The sequence below is a fragment of the Saccostrea echinata genome, unplaced genomic scaffold, assembly GCF_033153115.1.
Source record: "Saccostrea echinata isolate AGI-Se365-2 ecotype Australia unplaced genomic scaffold, CSIRO_AGI_Sech_v1 ptg000014l, whole genome shotgun sequence".
Classification (NCBI taxonomy): Eukaryota; Metazoa; Mollusca; class Bivalvia; order Ostreida; family Ostreidae; genus Saccostrea; species Saccostrea echinata.
In genome coordinates, this window is record NW_026889763.1 from 11,225,259 (window position 1) to 11,247,110 (window position 21,852).

General features: G+C 32.6%; 1 protein-coding gene across 1 annotated transcript; it reads left to right on the forward strand.

The window, feature by feature from the left end:
* Nucleotides 1–375: 375 nt before the first annotated feature.
* Nucleotides 376–15,466, forward strand: LOC133186735 (homeobox protein Hox-A1-like). The gene is made up of 2 exons (XM_061322019.1): nt 376–1,112; nt 13,440–15,466. Exons 1-2 carry the CDS (start codon nt 563–565, stop codon nt 13,772–13,774), a joined length of 885 nt encoding a protein of 294 aa, XP_061178003.1. The 5' UTR covers nt 376–562; the 3' UTR covers nt 13,775–15,466.
* The last annotated feature ends 6,386 nt before the right edge of the window (nt 15,467–21,852 follow it).

Sequence of the window (21,852 nt, forward strand, 5' to 3'; positions counted from 1 at the left end):
TATATATCTCGAATGTTTTCTGTTTTGTTATTTCTTCGTTTACTGCAATGAATGTGCGCATGTATTTTTTCCGTTTCTGCTAAGGTAAACATTGTGTATTCGATCATGCATGAATGGAGGTGGAATACATCAGTGATCTTCTGAATACCTTTGATTCCTTTAAACTTTTGATCGTTTTTTGACAGCTTTAAAGACAAATTGCTATGGAAACGTGATAGAACGTATACTTTGAACGATTGGAAGAGGCTTTGTTCTAATTTGCATGTGACGCAACACTTGGATTTCCTCACACTATATGTTTACACCGATCATGTCTCTATAATGTATGTTGGTTCGATCCACGCATCAGTAACTCCGTTTTATCCACGGGCCATCTATCAAAGGACCTTTTTTTTCTTTGCGAGAGATGATTTGATTTTGATTGGATGGAAATTGTCACGTGGGTGCCACTGTCTTTCTAATCCTGTCATATTCAAGTCGTAATTTAGCTCCATTTATTTTAGATTTATCTCGCTATCGACAGCTGATTTAAGTGTTTCATTGACAAGACTATAGAGAAATAATGAATACAGACGCCGACTACACGATCTGTAACTTGGATGCACATCCCTATGTAAATGGGTACACCACCTCAGATATCCCTAACACAATTTACGGATATAACAACAATATCAACTCACGTGCGATTGACACTGGACAACAGAATTATTACGGGTCAGAGAATATGCTTCCCCCTGGATTGTCCGGGGTCGACCTCTCTCTCGGAAACCAGGGATTAACATACCCAGTGAACACCCCAGTCGTACCGCGGACCACAAGACACCAGGGGTACGAGCTAGGGGACACACAGGCCCATGTAGTGGACCACTATATTCCTCCCCACGCGGCATTAGCCGGAGATCTAGGACCCGGACAAAATATAAATACTGGTCGCTCAAATTTTGGGACAACGTGTATTGATAATTTGACTTCATGTTCCCTATCTAATGTGTATGGGGCGACTATAAATCAGCAGGTGCCCTCCCCAGTTAAGTCAGAGCCCAACACTGGCCAAAGTTTACAAAGTAAACCATTCCGATGGATGCAGATCAAGAGAAATGCGCCTAAACCAGGTAGGTTCAAGTCTCTCAGCAGCTAACTGGCTATTATTTAATTTCTATATGAATTTATGAAGGATATAGTTCGATCGGGTGTTTCTTGAGGAAAGTTTCATGTCCTTTTTCATGTGGAAAAGTGGAATGAAACCAGTAAATTTAATAAAATAATCATTTTCTGAAATCTCTCTAATCTTAAATAGATGTTTTGGTATAATTTCCCTACCGTGTTTAAATATTTTTTTTTATAACCAAGAGTAATTTTATTTCAACTAATTTGAAATTCTTTGGATAGATTAGTGATTATGAGGAGAAAAATTCGGTAGGATAATGACTAAAACGAGAATACAGACAGAGTTTTTGACCCCAGGACACCAGCTCTATAGTGACCCCCTGGGCGATGTTTTAACTCAACGCCTGTGAATCATACTAGTAATATTGTCGACAAAGTATTAGCATTCACAAAATATGATGAGTTTTTATAAGATAAAAAACAAAACAATCGTTTAACACTAATGATTATTGTTACAGAAAAAAAAAATTGGAAAATAAACACGGAAATCCTATGTTAAGTCAAGTCTAAGAATTCCCCATAATATCCAAATCAAACAGCTCTTGGTTGTGATATATTTACTTTTTAGGAATTATATTCAAATTCAAACACAGAATTAAGGGCTGGAAGCTTATAGATTTAATACCTGGTGAAATCTGACCGTTGTTTTAACTTGACGCAGACTATTCCGAGTGTTTGTCCTCTTCAGAATCTAGACGTTAATACGGTACGAGAGCAGTTGTGCAAACCTGGTAGGGACAGGGTACTGGTCTCCAAGCTTTGGCAGACGTGCACGCACGACCATTCGTCCCCCGTCAATGTCTATTTCTGCACAGACAGATATTTACTTAGTTTTTATGCGTTCGTTTTGTAAACGTCCTGGCTAATTATGTACCCGTATATTGCTATCTCTTTGGATTGTCAATTTACAAGAATCATTTGTTTTAAAATTTGCTTTTCCATTATGTTTTAGTTGTTAAGAACCTTGTTAATCGGTAGAGTACACAGTTACACCGGCATGTTTCCAATACCCGGGTCCTGTGTTTCACTGCTATCCGATTCCGTCGCTCTCTTAATTAATCATTACATCCCCGATCCAGGCGATAGTGTTATGTAATTTGTTGGGTAAATATGACACTTGTAATTGGATTATCTAGTTTACGAAAAGTCCTTGTAATTACAAATAAAACAGAATGAATTATTCTAATCAGTTGGCGATGCTGTACTCCTGTCCTTGTGGAGGGATATTTTATATTCTTTAAGTCTCACGGGAAACACTGATCGAATTCATATTTAAAAAAAAATAAAGCTCCCTACAAAAATTCTCAATAATTCGGTTTGGCAGTTTACGTAGCATACAAGGTGATCAGGTATCTTGAACTACAATAGTCTTTGATGATATTATTTCTCAATTTAAAAAAAGAAAGAATGTTTTATAAAGCTAACAAACATATTGAAATTTTACAATATGTGAAATTAAAAAAATAAAAATAAAAATAAAGCACATATATTTCTTAAGTCATTTTATATAATGAAATCAGTCACTTTGGTCATTTATCGACCCCCCCCCCCCCAAAAAAAAAAAAAATATTCATAATAAATTATAAAATACTACATTATAGATGAGAGAACACGGGATTTTCATTTTTCCACCCCTTATACATAAATTTTTCATCGACCGTAAAATATAATTATTTTAGATATATGGAGTAAGGGTTAAAAGATTTTGGGGAAAACATTTAGTATTTGTCATTGGTCCAGAAGATTTACAATTCTAAATTGATAAAAATGCTTCATGTCCAAATGGCTAAATAACTGCCTGTCCTAAAATGATCCGCATAGAACTAATTGCCGGAATCGATACCGAAAAGACAGACCTATAATCCGGAATTTTGAATGACAGGGTATCAATAGCTGATGGTTGCTATTACACGGGTAATCGGATCTCTCTGATTATCTGAAGTGTCCGATCACACCTAAGGGGTTTTGAAGGTTATCTGGCAAGAAATAACTCTTCTTAAATGATAATTTACAAATTGATAGGTAATAACTATCCGAAATGGAAATTAAGTTTAAAAATGGAACAAGCTAGATAAATATTTAGACATGAAACCTGTTATGTGAGTTATTAATTTTGGTTCCTTTATTTTTTTTTTTAACTATGTTTGTGTGATTTGTTTGTTTTATTTATTTATTTTCATTAAATAATCTATTTTGCACAGTGCAAAATGACTCAATAATTTTATCAAGTTTTAGTAACCTGTGTAAATAAAAAAAAATGCACATGTATACTTAAACCGACTTTTATGCATTTCACATAAGTGCTCTCATTCAGTAAACTCTCCATTAATTAGTGACTTGACAGGAAGTGAGCAGCATCCACACGTCGGGTGCGCACGTCACTGCACAGGATGTAAAAGTCCGGATGTTAAGCAGTTTGAGTTTCTGGCTTTCGGATGCATTTGTGTTTTGATTGCGTCTCCTTGCTTGACGGCTTGTCAATTTTTTGCCGCGCTAATGGGGGGACACGCTACACGTTTAAATCTTTGCCTATCGTATTTCAATTTCTCCTCAATCATATTTCATTTAGTTAGTCAGTTTCGCAGAAGAAAACGCCGATTAATATGTTCGATGTACTCACGAAGACAATATGAATTTATCCGAAATATTTGATTGAAAATTTGAAAGTAAAGTAAACCGATGTCTTGTATATTGAGAATACAGAGTTTTGAGCATTAATAACAAATTAAATCAAAATAATAATACCTTAATATAATCAGGAAATTGAATAATAACAACAAATAGGTATGAATGTGTGATTAATTCTAATATTTCCTAACAATAAGTTGAATCTGATAAAGATGTGTAAATCAACATCCTTTTGCCTGCAGTGTTCTTAACAGATCTTCGTCTTAATCAGAGCTGTCATCAGCCATAATTGACCTGCAGCTCTGCTCAATACTGGTAATCTCAATGATTCAATGATAATAGGATCACTTTGTTAAAATAAAATCATCACTGAATACAGAAACATAAATATGTCACAAAGGTGTTGTTGATTTATGATATGGTATTAATGCGTTGGACTAGCTGAACAACAATAGTATATTTTGGATTTAACTTTTAGATTGGAAAAAATATATATTTTTCAGGGAATTTTCAAAAGCTTCGTTTCAATGAATTATCAAATAAAAACTAAAAATTGAAGCAGTTTCATTTCATACATGCAAGTAAAATTAGTAAAATATTTTCATGTATTAAAAAGATGTTATATTTATGTAGAACTGTAATTAAAATAGGAAATTTAAGAAATTTAAAATAAGTAATAATAAGAAATTTGCATGAAAGATTATGCTTGCAGTTGAAATCTAACACTATTAATTATCATTACCTTTTTAATTATTTAATTTTCAATACTTTATATTTTTATTATTATAATAGTACTCAGTTAAAATTATTGAGATATCAAGTATCTTGAAATAAGCTTTATTGGTCAGCATTAAATATGTAATACACTGTTTATCGGGCAAGTGTTTGGATGACAAATGGTCTGCCTCTGGTGTCAGTTTGTAAACAGAAAATATGTCAGTCGCTACTGATGAACACATCAAGTTTTCTCAATATTTTACATATCTTTGACGTGAGATTTTTACATTCCTGATATATAAGTTGTCAGAACCCATGTAGCTGAAAACCCGGAAGATGTCTCCGACTCCGCTTAGATTTTATTGTTGGAAGTGGGTAATATTTTATATTAGATTATTTCCATGGTACTTTTCTCAATTCGCTATTTATCATTCAGTTGGGCTGTGATTATTGATACTATTTGATTTTATTATCAAACATTTTATTTTATATACCAATTTGATATTGGCTAAAAGTGAAAGTGGGTTACGTAGTTATTTCCCCTGTTAGGTGATCTGCACGTCAAGCGGTACAAGTCCGAGAACATCTAATGGAGACAAAATTCTAAGTTCAGTTACAGTTTCTTCTTCGTTTCCGTGTACTTATGAAAAATCAGACCTCATTTTCATATCTTGTTTTACGATTTTACTTGTATTCAGTTATTGTGTAATTCCAATTTTTTTTTTCTGAATGAACATACAATGAACTTGTGTTGTTACAAAAATTATGAATGAGCGAAATTGAGGAGAAAAGGAAAGTTATGGATAATCAAGAAAAGTACTTTGAAATAAATTGATGCGAATGAAAGTTTTTGGATTAAAAAGCATAAAATATTATGAAATAATTCACTGTTTATTTTGTGTAATGATCGATTTTCAAAAGAAAAACCTTTTATCAGTTTCAATAACTGTTTATTTTGTAAATTACTTTTCAAGAAGAATTTTTTTTTTAAACCGTTAAAAATGACGTTTTTCACAATGTTGGAAAGAAAGTCGTAAAAAATTGAGATAAACTGTGAAAAGGGTTCTTATGTATTATCATGCACAATCGTACATAGATATTAAGGAAATAGGAAATAATTTCGATAAAAAGACACAACAAAATCTTTACTGTGTAATCAAGCAAAAACAGAGACTAATGGCCATGTGATCGTCTCCAGAGGACATTGATGAGCCGGGATTGTTGTTTTTATCTTGTACGATTGGCCTATTAAAAGCTGTGACATTATATATTTACAAGACATTATTCCAACAACTTCATACCACCCACCGTTTCTCATTCGAACCCCCTTCAGTTTAGTTAGACTGTCATTGTCCCCTTTTAAATTATCGGAACCATGACTCAGGTATTTCACACAAGTTTCCGTGTTTTGGACTGCTCTCCGATTTGTGATGGGTTCGGTTGTGGATATATTAAAATGTACAATTTATAGTCCTCAGCAAAATTTTTGCTTGTCATATTCTGCTAGATCTATAGGGCGACAGACATTGAGTGCGTCAGAAATCGACAGTATTTAGGGCTCGTCTGCTTCTTTTTTGCATTTTTATTAGAATATTATCCTTTGAAAATAGTCCGTAGATTCTTTTGATGGTTGAAATCAACCGAGATTTGTCACTTGTTCAAAACAGTAATACGAAACCTTGTGCCAGGGCGTTCACAAAAGATCAAAAGAAATAAATGTTCACTTTATACACTTTATTACCTAAATATTAACTACATACTAGGAAGGCTTACAAAGAGTATTCGATCAGGAACCCAAGACGAGTGTACCTCAATCAACCACTTCGCTACCATTGCAGTACAGAAAGAAGGAGAGAAAAAAGTATTAGACAAGAAAAGTGCAGATTACAATGTAATTAGATTCTTTTTAGAGTTTGGTCTGGCAGACCGCAGGGTGGCTCCTGGGTTACCTTGTAATGCTCTCTGGAAGTGTTTTACGACCAGAAGTGACACATCCTGTTAAAGAATACAAACAGACTGTTCCTTATTAACGATAGCATTATTTGTAGCTTCTCTGTAACATATATTGTTGCATTAGGTATAGGGTATTCATAGTTGTAGTATCAAAAGATTTTGACAAAAGTAACTCTGTTTCCGCTTTGCAGTAATTCAACTCAAAATAAACAAAGAAATAAACTCGAATTGGGAAACCACAAAATAAATGGCATTGTTTCATGTTTCCGATCGCAAAAAAAAAAAAAAGAAAAAAAAACATGAACATTCTTACGCAAGAGACAAAAAGAAAATGATTTAGTGTCAAACTTAATTACAGGAGTTTTTAAGTGTTTGATTTTCAAGAAATAACTGCGCTTTTTCTTGTTATGAAGGTACATATGTTCAGGAATTGAAAAAAAAGAGGAGGTTGAATTTTATTGCGTTAAGATATGAATGGAGAGCTGTTTCAGATTGTTTGATTTTAATCGGTGATTGTTAATATGAATCAATTTGTATGATTTTTATGTGACTTGTAAACAAGCATTAGGATGACAGGGTGTCTGCCGAACTGTCTGTCGCTTCACCATCCCACGGCGAGATCGAGGTCCTGAAAATTCTTACCACGCCCCCGGAAGAGGTGACATGCAAAATTGACTGTTTTACCTCAGTTATTAGAATTTGACATTTTCATCAACAGGTTTACCACAGCCCTGGTATGTCGCGGTAGTTTACAGCAGAATTAGACCTGTGATGTTCGCTTGTCATCTAATGTCGAACCCTTTGTTTTTGTTTTATTGACATAATGTGAAAGTGCAATTTAAACTAATCTACGACTATTAGCATTTTTTTCATATAATGAAGTTAATATATATGTTTTTTAAAGCATATTTTTGGAAAATAGTAATATATGCTTTTGAAATCTTTTATAGTTATGATCTTTATTATGAATTTTTTCCAATAAATTTCACATATAAGGTACGTATACGCGTATGAATTGAAACATTTGATAAAAATGAAACGGAGGATGTTCAGTCCCCATGTAACTGTTAACTGAAAGCTATATCAGCCAGACAAAATACCTCTGTTTGGTCAACAAGTTTTGCACTTCACCCAATAGTCATGTTCAAAAAATCGGAACGTGGTTTGTTGAAAAATATGTCCTAAGATTAGAGTGTTAAAGTTGAGTTCGTTCTTTGCACCTACATGTATGGACACAAGGACCAAATCTTAATAATTTTCCTTACGCTTATTTAAAGAAAGAATATTCAAAGTATTTGAAAAAAATATGTGTATAAATTAAAAAAAGTAAGTGTGAAATATCTGATATATCTGGGTTTTTTTTTAATGCTATAATGGTAATAAAGCTCAATAAATATTGTACGGACTATTTTACTCGTCCTGACCATTGGTGATGCATCTATTTCGTATGTACAGTATCTGTTTGTTTTCTGTATTTGACTTTCAGGTTGTAATTGATAACTAAGACCCCTCTTCTCTTTGAGCAAATGAGTATCTTTTATTTTTAAGGACAGTTTTATGGAATTTCTTTAATTTTGATAAATTTTGTTTTATTTTTCTGTGATGAATGATGACTAAAAATAGATGACTAAATAATAAAAATATTAATACCTAATTATAATCATAGCTAGTTTATGAGATAATATAAAGTAATTATTGAGTAATGCAGATATTTATCCCTATAGATATTTGTATTGATGATTTGATTAACTCTCCATTACTTTTTATGATTAAGTTACAACATGGGATTATAACCTCTGGCAAAAAATCTAGAGATTATTTAGAATATGAGAACAATGTCGTATAACGTCAAAAAGAATCACACAAGCGCAGAGTGCGCAGACTTTCCTCGCATGTGTCGAAGTCATAAAATACAGCAGGCAATTTGTGCTCCCAGCTTAAAAAAATATTGACGTATCGTTGTTTTTAAACAACCAATTATCCAGTAATACGGTTAAAAATGGTGCTAATTTCACTACATACACTAAGATATTATTCGATTAATAGTATTCTATTTTTTTAACGTCGGACCTTTAATTTGGCATTTAAATAACCTACTAATTAATGTTAAACATGTAAAACTTTTATACAAAATAAAGAATAAATTGTTTGAACAGGGATGAGGATATTCATTTTCCAAGTCATCCCTGCGTTTTACGGGAATAAGTCTATCCTTCAGTTTTGATGGATAGGGTATCTGTGTAGAATCGAGGCTGTCAATTTAAAAACAGTAATTCCATGGGGTTACCCCTGACTACCGATGCTTTTGTCAGATTCCCAAACTAACATGACGCAGCGACTGTTTGCATGTTCTGAAATGCTATGAAGTAATCCTAGTATAAAACAGATACATGTGGATGAGCGAATTAAAAAAAAATCTCGGTCTTCTGTACGTTTTGTTAATGAAATACACAGTTATATGAATATACGTGTAAACATTAAAGAATAAGTACTTTTGCTAAACTTATTTACCTAGACTTACAATGTAAGTACCCAGAAGCTAGTCGCAAACGCCGAATATTTTGATAAAAACAAGAAAAGATATGATCATATTAGACATTTATTCTAGAGTTGGTTTCATGAACATTATACATTTATTTTTCACTCCAATATACGAACCATAATGTAAAATGTTTGCGTTTTTTTTAAAATAAATCTCTTCAAATTTGGTTGACATTTTAAGTTTAATTTGTTTGAACATGAAAATAGAATTAAGTGAAAGAGACTTTGACATTTTTTCGCAGTTGTTGAATATTGAGCATAAGGTAACTTATTGTAACTTTTTGTATTTTTATATATTATCTCTTAATTCAACCATATTCTGTGTTTTTTTTCTTCTATTGACATTCAATTATCACAGTATCATTTTTCATTTTTTTTCATTTATGAATTTGAAACGTTAGATTTCTGTCAATTGACATGTCGTTTTCTAAATTCAGTTAGTATATGTACTCTACTCTCCTGTAATATTATAGACTGCCTATATGTATTTTGTACTACCTAATCATTAACAAATGTTCAGGACACGGATTAATATATAAGTTTATAAACTTGTTTCCGAATGTTCTTTGATTTTTCTTAAACTGGGTGCTATTAATTTTCAATAAAATATGCTTTAAACTAAACATTTGCTCCAAACAGCGCGTATTAATTTTACAATGGTTTTAAACCTGCATGTACAATGTATTTTTTGTCCCTTTGTGTTTCCTACCTTAAATTTACTCCCTCTAGAGAGGAGAAACAAATTGCTTGTGAAGAATATAATTGTTGAGTGTATATTATTTCAAACTATTGAAAAAAGAAATCATTCCAGAAATTTTAAACTCCTTGAATTTCAAGGTGATTATTGCATTGCACTATGAAACAAATTATACATTTCGTTTCTTTGTTAATTCAATAATCATCAAAGTTCTGAACAACACCTTCTGTTATGGATCAAAATATCTAAAAAGACAAGTAAAAAATCTTTTTTATGTCTCGAGAGCTTTTCAGAATTGAATTATCTCCGATCTTAAACGTTTTGGTCACACTTTTCGTTCAACTGCTATTTAACACGTCAGAATTTTCAGCCCACAAGGGAGACAACCTCGTACAGAGAAACAGAATTTCAGGCATGTTCTGTCAAAGCTGCTTAGCATACTCATACATTCAGGTTTCTGCAAACTTTTCATCAAATTGGTTAAAATATATGATCTGAGCAAACTTTTATTTTGTATCATTTTGATTTTGTAGTTTGAAATCCCAGAATGGTTTTATATCAATGAAGAAAGTCTAATTTTAACCAAAATTACACAAAATATTGAAGCCAGATATATTTTCTTTCCGTTTGTATAAAAAAGCTAACCAGCTTTCAGCGAAGGTATAGATTTTTTTTAGGTTCGGAATCGTGATTCAGTATCTAGCACGTAAGGCGGTTGGGTTCGAGTTAATTTTCACACCGAAATTAAACTTAATGTGATTATTTCACTGTCAGATGATGATGAATGGACTCTACAAAGGTTGATCGTGAAAACATGCGCCCTGTTCTCCCGGCAAAAGCTTTAATCAAGGGACCAGACAATGAACCGAAGAGGACATTTCACGAACTATCAAAAGAAAATAACACTTTCAGCTTCGATGCATATAATTTTTCTTTCAATGCAAATTATTTTCCATTTTCCCTTTCTCTTCCTTGTGCAAAACAAAAGAAGGAATAAACCAATGCACATCTGAAAAATAATATAAAATTATAATAGTGAACCAAGATATCAACCTCAGTAAGGTAGACAGCAAATCCATGGTCAATATCAATGACAGTTTTTTTTTAAAATTTTCTTTACGTTATGATGATTATAGAAAAACTGATAATACAAGAGAAAAATTTCCTCTCTGTTTTATTCAGTTGTCCATCAACACTTTGTAAAATCATTAGCATTACCCGGAATCGAACACATATACATCTCTTGACATATTCTTTATATAGAATATGCATGTACATATTACAGGTATATAGTAACAAGACATAAATCACAGTTTTACAACCCGTTTTGTAACTTATACCCGTTCTTCATTATCCATTTTTTTCCAGTGGGTTTTTAACATTTTTTAGTTTCTTCTTTAGCTTTTTTTTGTTGCCTGTCTCCTCAGGACCATAATGGCCCTGGCTCGTTAATCACTCGGTGACACATTCTAATAATCTGACGATAATTCTACACACACTGCCTCATCAAGGCCATAATTAACCCATCCTCCATTTCATACACTCAAGCTGAGAAGGATACTCTTTTTCTAAAAAATAATTTTGATCACAAAGATTGTTTTTTCATAAATGAAAGAACCATTTTTTTTTTGCCCCGATTCAACAAAATAGGGGTTGATTCATCGTCTCACCCTGGCTGTCCTCGTGCCTGGGGTCAACTTCATATTTTAAGAAGGAAAAAGAATCAGTTTAATTTGCGAATAAAGGCTTTTAAAAAATGTCATTCAACAGAATGTTATACAATAAAAGTGACAATAGAAAATAAAAATCATTATCATTTCAGAATTTTTTTTTCACACAATTGACATTGATTATTTCATGAAAAGAAATTAAGTTTTAAAAAATATACATGTTTCTCATTTGTGAAAATTCAAAGAGTTTTCGAATATGTATTGTATTAATCGTTGTTGAATTTTGTCGTCGATTTTATATAATAATATAAAGATTTAAAAAATTTAGATATTTTTAACGACATACTGACTTTTCGATAAATGCCAAGTCCAAAGAGTTTATTTTATTTACAAAAAGGTCCTCAAACATAGAAAATAATATTTTAAAAAAGTAGACAAAACACTCGTTTCTTTGCCAGAGAACAAAAATCATGATTATGCAGATTTTTGGAGAATATTTTCATGCATGTAGGAGTTAATTAGTTCTGCTCTCAAGTCATAAGATTCGGTTTTCATTGCTAACAAGACGATTTTGACACTGTCTTGTCATAAAATATTCTTTATGACATCGAAATTCCTTTGATATCTTTAAGGGCGAGATAATCTGCATACGATATAAATATTTAAGCATCCAGGAATTGTTTATTACGTTGGATTATAATAGCTGACAGTCTTGGGTTCCTTGTCATTGGCATATGTAGATGTGCATCGATGTCTCGACCTGAATAATAATTCAATTATTACGAGACAAAAATTCAGGGACTCTTGTAGGTTATTTATGAGCCTAGTTTTCTTACGACTAGAGAATTTCTGTTGTAACACCGTGTTCGGGCTTAGTTTTGTGGGGGTAATATATGGTTGTCGCTCGGTACAATATGGCGGTTATATTTGATTTTATAATATCCCTCGGATGTGTTGACGGAGCAAAGCATAACAACGTTATCTGCCGAGGGGCAAAGTGTAGTTACAGTCATGTACAAATTGTTTATCATCTCAGTTCAATACATCCACAATGCACAATTGATCTGTGTGGGTTTTATATAAAGATGTTCACTATCTGAACAGATTTAAGGATTGTTATAAATATAGATCAAAAAGATCAAGCTGGATCGAATAAAAATGGAATATATTATGCTTAAAATAATAGTGTAAAGGCTTGTCTTTGTACTTGACTTGATTTGAATAATTTACACACAAAAAAGGGTGGAGGGAAAATTGATTTAATCGAAACATTGAATAGGTGTTAGTTTACTCCAAAAGTTATGCATACATTAATAAACCTGTGATTGTTCCTAACCAGGAAATCAAAGGGTGTTTTTAATTACATTTTCACAATTAAACCTCTTTCATATTTGTTTTGTTTTTTTTATTAACATTTATAACAACTCTTAATCTTTAGGGAAAAAATGACTAACACAACGTCTATCTATGTATATTTCACTGGTAGGAAATTAAGGATATCCTAAACGTTCTTAAATTCCCCGTTTTTCTCCAATATTGTTGTGTAAACAAATAATTTATTGATAGAGGCTAGAGTTGTAGAAGTGTAATGGCCGTTTGGTCGGACACTCTTCCTGTCCAGTACAAAGTATTGAAGGTCGTCTGTGGAAGTCGTCCTCCTGTCTCTGTTGTTTTCATTAATCATTCTGTCTGACAAGAAAACTGTACGTTGCGGTTGATGGTGATTATAGTCGGTAGTGAGCGGTTGTTGGTGATTATGGTTGAAAGTAAGGCGTCAGACCCCCGTTACAAATTAGGAGCACCAAGACCGATTACTCCATGTTTCAAAAGTCTCTCGTCTTTTCAGTTGGGAAGATAATAAAATAAACCCAAAAAACACAATATAAATAAATATATATAATATCACAAGCAAGAAAAGGAATTATCTTAGAATATTATACATAATAGAAAGGTTTACCAAAATGTTTTGTGATATATGACAATAATACTTCATATTTTCCACTTTACTAGAATAAATATTTTCTTTTTGCATTTGATGCATAAACTTTTCTTTCTTTTTTTTTTAGTTGCAAAACCAACCAATGATTATGGTTATCCTCCTAATCCAGGGACCCCTCAACCAAACATGGGGCGGACAAACTTCACCAACAAACAACTGACTGAACTCGAAAAAGAGTTCCACTTTAATAAGTACCTGACACGTGCACGACGAATCGAGATTGCTGCGGCGCTTGGACTGAACGAAACTCAAGTGAAAATCTGGTTTCAAAATAGGCGTATGAAGCAGAAAAAGCGCCTCCGTGAAGCCCAATTTGATCAGAACAGGGGCGATAACTGTTCACTAAGTGGACTTGATGGACTCACAATGACAGCTATGACACTATGTCAAGAGGGGAGATAATCGATTTTAAATACGTAGAACTCCTACAAATTGGTATCATTTAATCTATGGAATGGATTTATGAGTGCTATATATTTAACATTGGTGCAATATGTACGTGATGTTCGTTGCTGTTGTACGAAATGACAAGTGGAGCATGCCATGATATTTCTAAAATGTCTCACACCTTTGCTCCTGTTTCGGGAGTTACTGATAAGACTAGAGTCCCTTATATGGTCCCTTTATGTGAAAAAATACTTGTTTTATTCTTAGATATCTTTGTCGAAAGCAATCATTGTATTAATGTCCACCATTGCTCAAACCATATATAAAGAATTACAGGGTTTTCATTTCAATGCACTTCATGAACGTGCGATATTTTTTGTACCTCGCTATTTTTTCTTTTCTTTCTTTCTTTCTTTTTTTTTGCTTATTGAAAATTCAATCCAGAATAGAAAGCTGGACAGTTTAAGGTCTAAGAGATAAAACGTATCTGTGAATTAACCCATAGATTTTATATTACTTTATTATTTGTATCTATTTTAGATATCCTTATTTGATTTCCTTGTGTTGTCCAGTAATAATTTCCATTTTCAGTTGTACAATGTACTAGTCATGTTTATAAAGGAGGAACTACTGTGACATTTTTACTGTGTTTCCTACAAATATATTTATCTGGGTATTAGATATCCCGACTGGTAATTAGTTTACTCACGAATAAAGCATAATGTAATGTATGTTATTTACAGAGCAGTTAGTCGATACTAATTCCATGTGATGCTCTTTCATTCAGTTATTTTATATCCATATGTGTTCAGTGAATGTGTGGTAACATTCCGGAATCGTTGTCTCTGAGCAATTATTTTCCTTATATTCTCCAAGATCACAATAATTCAAACAAATTTTTTTGAAGTCCCTTGTCAAGAAAAGAATATAAAGCACATGAATTAAGTGCAGATAATTAGGCAATTAATGGAAGACAAATGAAATTAGAAAAAAAGTATGGACGATTTTATTAAATTGATATTTATTTTTTTTTTTTATTCTGTAACTATTTTTTTTCGTTCAAATTTAAATCAATCGAATGATTTTGATTAAAATGAGATAAATTGATTAAGGAAAGTGTGTTATTATTTAATTTGTTATATTTAGCTATATTTCTAACTTTATATTTGATTAAAATACTAAGTAGTTCTAGATGAAACGATAAAAAAAGAGTCAATGGTATCAATAATATAAACTTACACATTCTTTTTATTTTATTTCAAATACTAGTAGTACATTAATGTTATTCCATGAATGTAAGCGTGCTATGAGTGCACCAAAATTATAATATATTACAAAGAATGTTTTCCTTGTTATTTCTATTTTTAAGTGTGTGGAGATTGTCAACTTTTTGTGAAAATGACGCTCAAGGAAAATATTTTTATTGAATTTTATGAAGAAAACACGACTATTTATATAAGTTTTTGTTTTTCTATGTTGACGAGCGAGTAATAAAATGACTTTGGTGCAATATTCCTGTGTGATGTCTCGGTTTTTGGCGGGCAAATAGTGGTGTTGACTTTTACATTAACTTCGCCCAAAAGGTCATCCGTTCAGAAGAAAAGGTCAACGATCTCTGAAATAATGCCATGAGAATATTTACATGGACTATGCCATGGGATTTGTATTTCTTCGAAAAAACGAATAAAAAGGAAAACATTTAATATATGTGCAATTTCATAAATTTTAATTATTTTATTTAAAATAAAATTGTTATAAACAAGACCTATTTATACATATTTGGCATTATTTATTTAATTTATTTAGAAAATCTGGGGAAAAGATTTTATATCGAAAATAATCACATTGCTCTAGATATGTTTAGAAATAAAGTTCGAGTTTTCGCGGATGTTACAGGATAACCTCCGAGGTCAAGAAAATTAATGTTGTTTTGAAAGATAAAAGCCGAGGTGTTAGCCGAGTATTTGAGGTTATCCTGCATCATCCAGGATAACAGGAACTTTATTTCTATTCAATTATAACAGCTCTAAAATACGACTGATCGTTTCTTTTATAGAGAAACGAATGATGTCATCATGACGCCATTAGGCTGTTCCATTTACATGTAACACAAGAAGATAAACTTGATTGTTTACTTGTATATCGATTGCAATGGAATGCAGAGGATTTGAGCTTTCGTTGGATTAAAAATATCCCTTATAAATTTAAAAATTTGTTTCTAACATATATTGATTGATTTTTACGATTATTAAATAGCAAAATTAGTAGTTGATTTTATTTCTTTATCGGTAAAATCACCGAGTGTAAATGTTGTAGGGAGGTCCGTGGAACAGCCCCCTTTAACTATAAAATAGGCATTTGTCAGCTGTTCTACGTTTCCAAAAACTGTTTCCAATACGCAACGTTTCGATTGCAGAAGTCGACACATCGATATGGTTTTAATAAGTATTACATTTTAGAGTTGTATTTTCATTTCACCTGTAGTCTCCCGCGTGGCGTAGTGGTTAGAATGTTTGCTCTAGAGTCGCGGTGTAAGGAGTTGATCCTTACGTCGCGGGTTCGAATCCCACTGCGGGACGTTGAGACCGGTCCTTCGGATGAGACTGTATTAACCGAGGTCCCATGTCGCAGTAGGTGCTAACACGAAAAAGATCGCTCACTGCTCAATGGTCCTGAGTACCGAGTATAGGTCTAAATTTGCAGCTCTCCACCAACAAGTGGTGGCGTCTTCATATGAGTGAAAAAAATTTCGAGAAGGACGTTAAACAACAAACAAATAAACAAACAAAACCTGCGGAAGTTTGATTTGTGTTTCTGATCTTATATTTTTTTGATGACATTCGAGATTTATTTGAGAATGATGTCCACGCCATTTCTTTGATCTCGGCAATATACAATGTATGTGGCAGAATATTGAATTTTATATAAATAAGGATTGGATACAAGTAAAAAAAAAAATTCACCTCAACAGAAAGCGATTTATTTACGTACCTTGTAATGATAACAGATGATTGTCAATGATATTCAGTTAGGTCTGGTAACTTTTTTAAAAAGTTATTTTCTGGGCATTCATATTTCTTTTTTTTTTTTTAAAAAAAAAAAAAAGACAAACAACTTTTAGTTTGACCACATTAACGTTTTGGGGAAGCAGTTACTATTAATAACCTCTCTACGATATCAGGCATATTAACCACCGAATTACATGTAATTAATTTGGTGTATACTATATTCCTATAATGTCTCCAGTTTTAAAGAAAATGATCTCAGTTAGGTCTGTGTGAATAATTGACCATGTTATTCTTTTGATGTAAATTTAAGCTTAACAACATGAGGTAGCATGTTTGCTTTAGAATTAAACTGTTCCCTTACCTCCAAGCAGAGTTTCAGTGTCTAATTACGACAAGGACAAAATCAACTTTACGATGGGTAAATGAGTTGTTTAAAGTAACTATATAACGTTTATTACAGCTCACGCATCGAAGCGAGTTTTGGTAAATTTTGGTTAGGTAATCAGAAAAAACCGTTATCATGAAGTATGGAGTTAACAAACAGTTATCAAGCTCAGAAGTCCATTGAAACCATACAAATCAGGAACAGAGCAAATCCTTTTCGTAAAACAAAGTAAGTCCCTAGAAGCAATATTTAGCAGGTCAGGAAATCAATAGGACGAAGTGTTTAAAAATTAATTATGAAAGTTCTCGATCTTTTTTTAGACCAATGTACAAAAAAATGTTTTGTTCAGAAACATTGCTGCTTGTTTATATGGTGAACGCATATTGCAGATTTACCTTTATGTAAGTTCCCACAGAATAAATTTTATTCAAAACCCTGAATAACATTACAAATTCTCTTGTTGTTGCAGAGTATCAGTGTTTTTTTTTTTGGTTTGTTTTTTCAATTAGGTCACTACAACTATTGTAGTGACTACAATAGTTGTAGTAGTAGTACCAACTACTGTTGGTTCATCGTCAGATTTTTCTGTGTAACGGCAAATGTGACATTAATTTTGATACATGTATATCACATATGAGGCACATTTTGCCGTGTATGCTCAAATTGTTCTTTAAATCTCTTTTATGGCTCAAGGGATGCCAACAAAAGTAGATTTAACTCTAGAAATGCTATTGCAAGCAAAAACTTATGGGCCCTAGCTTTTGTCTACCCGAACTGATCTTCATACAATAAATACCCATAGCAAAAGCAGTGAAAATTTGGATGCTGCATGTAGAACTGCACTTGCTGATTGTTATCAATGAAAAGTTTCGATAACTTTGTCAAAGCCACCTGCAAGAACTAATGTGGACGAAATTGAATTGGGTGGAACAAAATTATTACGTATCCCCTAATACGTTGTGGGTGACATAATAAAAATGTTGTTTATGAAATGTCATAAAATGGATTCCTTTTATGACCATTTGCTGGCTCTATGGGGAAAATGAATACACCTAGACTGAGTACATTGTACATATATCTAAACTTCTGCAGGAAAAATCTTTTACTCAGGATTTAGTATTTTCTGACTATTAACTCTGGACACAACACAAACTGGCAATTTAAAATTTGATGATGTCACCAAAAATTTTGGTAAAGTTAACAGAGAAATCTCGAAAAGGACACAGATTGTATGATACCCTCAAAGGAAGCTGAAGTAAGATTGATTGATTGATTGTATGTTGTTTAACGTCCCATTCGAGAATTTTTCACTCATATAGAGAAGTCACCGTGTGCCGGTGAAGGGCTTCAAATTTAGACCTATACTCGGCACTCAGGGCCATTGAGCAGTAGGGTTCTTTATCGTGCCAACGCCTACCGTGACACGGGACCTACGTTTTTAAGGTCATATCCGAAAGACCCGTGACTTTCACTTCTAATGCCGGGCGCTTGGCGAAGGAACAGTCACTACCTATGTTTACGTCTTAGATTTGACGCGGTGCGGCGAACGAGAATCGAACCCGGGTCTCCCGATCACGAAGCGAACGCCCTACCACTAGGCTACCGTGACCAGTAGCAGAAGTAAGAGAGAGATTGAAGGAATATTTTAACGACGTACTCAACAGACCGGTACAAGATCAATCAGTTAGTCAATTCGAGAACAACTAAGAATAATCGAGAATAACCTGGCCATAGAAACACCAGCTAGAGATGAAATTAGAAATGGCATTAGAAACCAAAAGAAGAGTAAGGCACTTAGCTATAGTTCATATTAAAGCGACAGAACATTCAAAAGCAGGCACACAAACAACATAAAAAAGATAAAGAAGATCCTTAGTAAAGAATGTGCTCCTCAAGACTACAATACCAAACTCTCCAAATTACAAATAAGCAGCCAACTTTCAAGAACAAATTGAAGATGCAATATGTTTTGCTTTTCAGCACGGAAATATTAAAGATGAGCAAAGAAAATGAAATATCACTCGACACCTTCTCCATAAATGACTTACGAAATTCAGTAGAGTATTTTGCCCAGTTGAGATTACTTATAAAAGTCAGAGAAATAGCTAACATTGAAAAAATAGTTACTGTAACATTACAGTTACCGGAAGAGGAACAATGAATACTGTAGATTCCTTATTTTTCGCGAGTACTTATATTCGCGAAATGACTCTTTGACGTCAAATCGCGAGAACAATAATTCGCGAGTGGACGTTTGATGAAGAGATTTTACATTGATTTAATCACCATAAAAATAAAAGCGAGTAATTTTATTTCGCGAGTAGTGCTTCTCGCGTAATTACGCGATAATTAATTCCTCGCGTATTTAGGAATCTACAGTAGATCATGTGCTGCAAACGAGAGCAGAGAGCCATACCAGAAGTTTAACATGAAGACATGATTGACGAAGGAAACCAAAAAGAAAAAAGAAAACATGCATGGAGAAAGAATATAAAAAGGGAAAAGAAAGTTACATTTAGACTGAAGGATGAAGCCGCCGTGAAGGCTAAAGACGTATCAGAATAAAGATGTCTTACTCCATACATGTAGGATTCATAGACCGATTCTCCTCAAATGGAGAAAAATAAATTGAGAATTTTCAGATTGATACAATAAGTTTTGAGAATTTATTTTACATGCACCCGGTCTTTCAGGTGAGCATAATATTTTTTTTTCTACATTTGACAAAAAACAGATAGAGAACTTCTAAATACGTTGTTTTTCCACTATGGAAGAGTTATACTTCTTAGTGCGCTCTTTTGTGAAAAAGTCGGAAAATGTACAAATCTCGCGGGATTACTGGGACAAACATAACATAAACATGTAAACAATATGTTGAATGTCGATGAACAAATCCTAAGAAAATGCAAATGAAATATTTTATTGTTGTGGACTTTATATACATCAAGAGTAGGAATGACAACGATATCAATTTATATCTATTGTTGATCGTATGTATCTATTTATCGTATGGTATATCTAAATACAATACATATGCCTCGGAAATGTCGTACTTTTTATTAATGGATGATAAATTTAGGGTTCTTGCTCTCTTACATATGTCTTTTAGTTCTTCTACTCTTAATTGGAATGACAAATACATTTAACATTTAAAATTGGATTGAGATTGGCATGTTTTGTATTATCCGCAACGCCATGCTGTCCCAGTCAGACGACCAAACGCGCCTCTAATTCTGAAGAGTTCACTAATGGAAATAAAACGTATTGATGCAATTGATTGTGAAAAATTATTTCATCTGCACCCAAATTTCAGGTGAACATATCATTCACTTTTTTCTACATCACAAAAAAGGTGAAGGAATTCCAAATTAGCATTGGTTAGTTTCTTTTATCTTGCTTCTCTCACTGCGTTCAACTACAACAGTGTAATGAAGAAAGATGACAAGGTTTGCTTACCGAATTTGTATTATTTAATAATATTGAATTATATAGAATTTTTTCCTCTTTTTTCGTCAGTACGATGATTAAGCCACCCTTGAAGTACAATATTTACCTCGTACTTCATGCTTGATGAATATTATACTCCTCAGGTGGCTAAATCATCGTAATGACCTCAAAACAGCAATAAATGTATGTTTTGTCCAAATAAATTAAATATGAATCCCTAAAAGCTGAGAAATGCAAAAAGTGATATAAAACACGGTTCAAGTTTCTGGATTTCTTTTCTGTGATACTTGCACGTAATTAAAAAAAAAAAACCCAGATAAATGGATAATTATATTTCTACTGATTTACAGAATTACTATTTCAATTGGAAATGTCATCTCTTGAAAAAAAATTGTGCCATCGAAAACAGTTTTGTTTAAAAATATTAATAAATATAGAAAAAACCTTTAACAGATGAAAGTTTGGTCAACCTGGTAGATGCTGGGAGTCATGAAATACAAGTATTGTTTGAATTTTTGCACTTCTCAGCACGTTATTCTAAAGTGCAGTTGATTTCAAATAGTCACTAGTGGAATTTGAAAAAAATTCTCTAGAGCTGAGATCCTAGGTTATCAAACTGAAATTTTGCACGCATTGCCATGGAAATATTCATCTATCAACACCTTCAGAGTTGTCTACCGTGACGAAGCGTATCAAATAAAAGATAGATATCAATATGTGATCATTTATCCTATGGTATTTAAGTTCTTATAAAAACAACAAAAACATTCAGCATAAATCAAAAGATGTGTAAACTGTACTCGTCCAGTTCCATAAACAAACAAATTATTATAAGATTTTAAACAAGAGTCAGATTATGGCATTTCTTATTTTTACTTATTTGGCTTATCGAAATATTTGTTTCCCTGTTACTTAGATTTAAATCCTCAAATTATTTAGAATTAGATAAGAAAAAAAAATCTATTTCATGTCAAACAAATATTGTATAAATGTATATGTATAGAGTTCTCAGCAATTATTGAGAATTTTTTCGTTAAATTTTTTTTTTCAAAATGTTTTAAAAATAAAATATTTATAGTTTGTAAACAGTTCTTTTTATCATATGTTAATATTTGCTACTTTCCAATTTTATATGCAGTTTTCATGAATAACTCATGAAAATCTTTGTATACTTCCAGTCGATTGCTTATGTTCAAATTGAGTGCTTTTGAAAAAAAAGAAAGCCTATTTTAGATGCTTATTATCAAAGAATT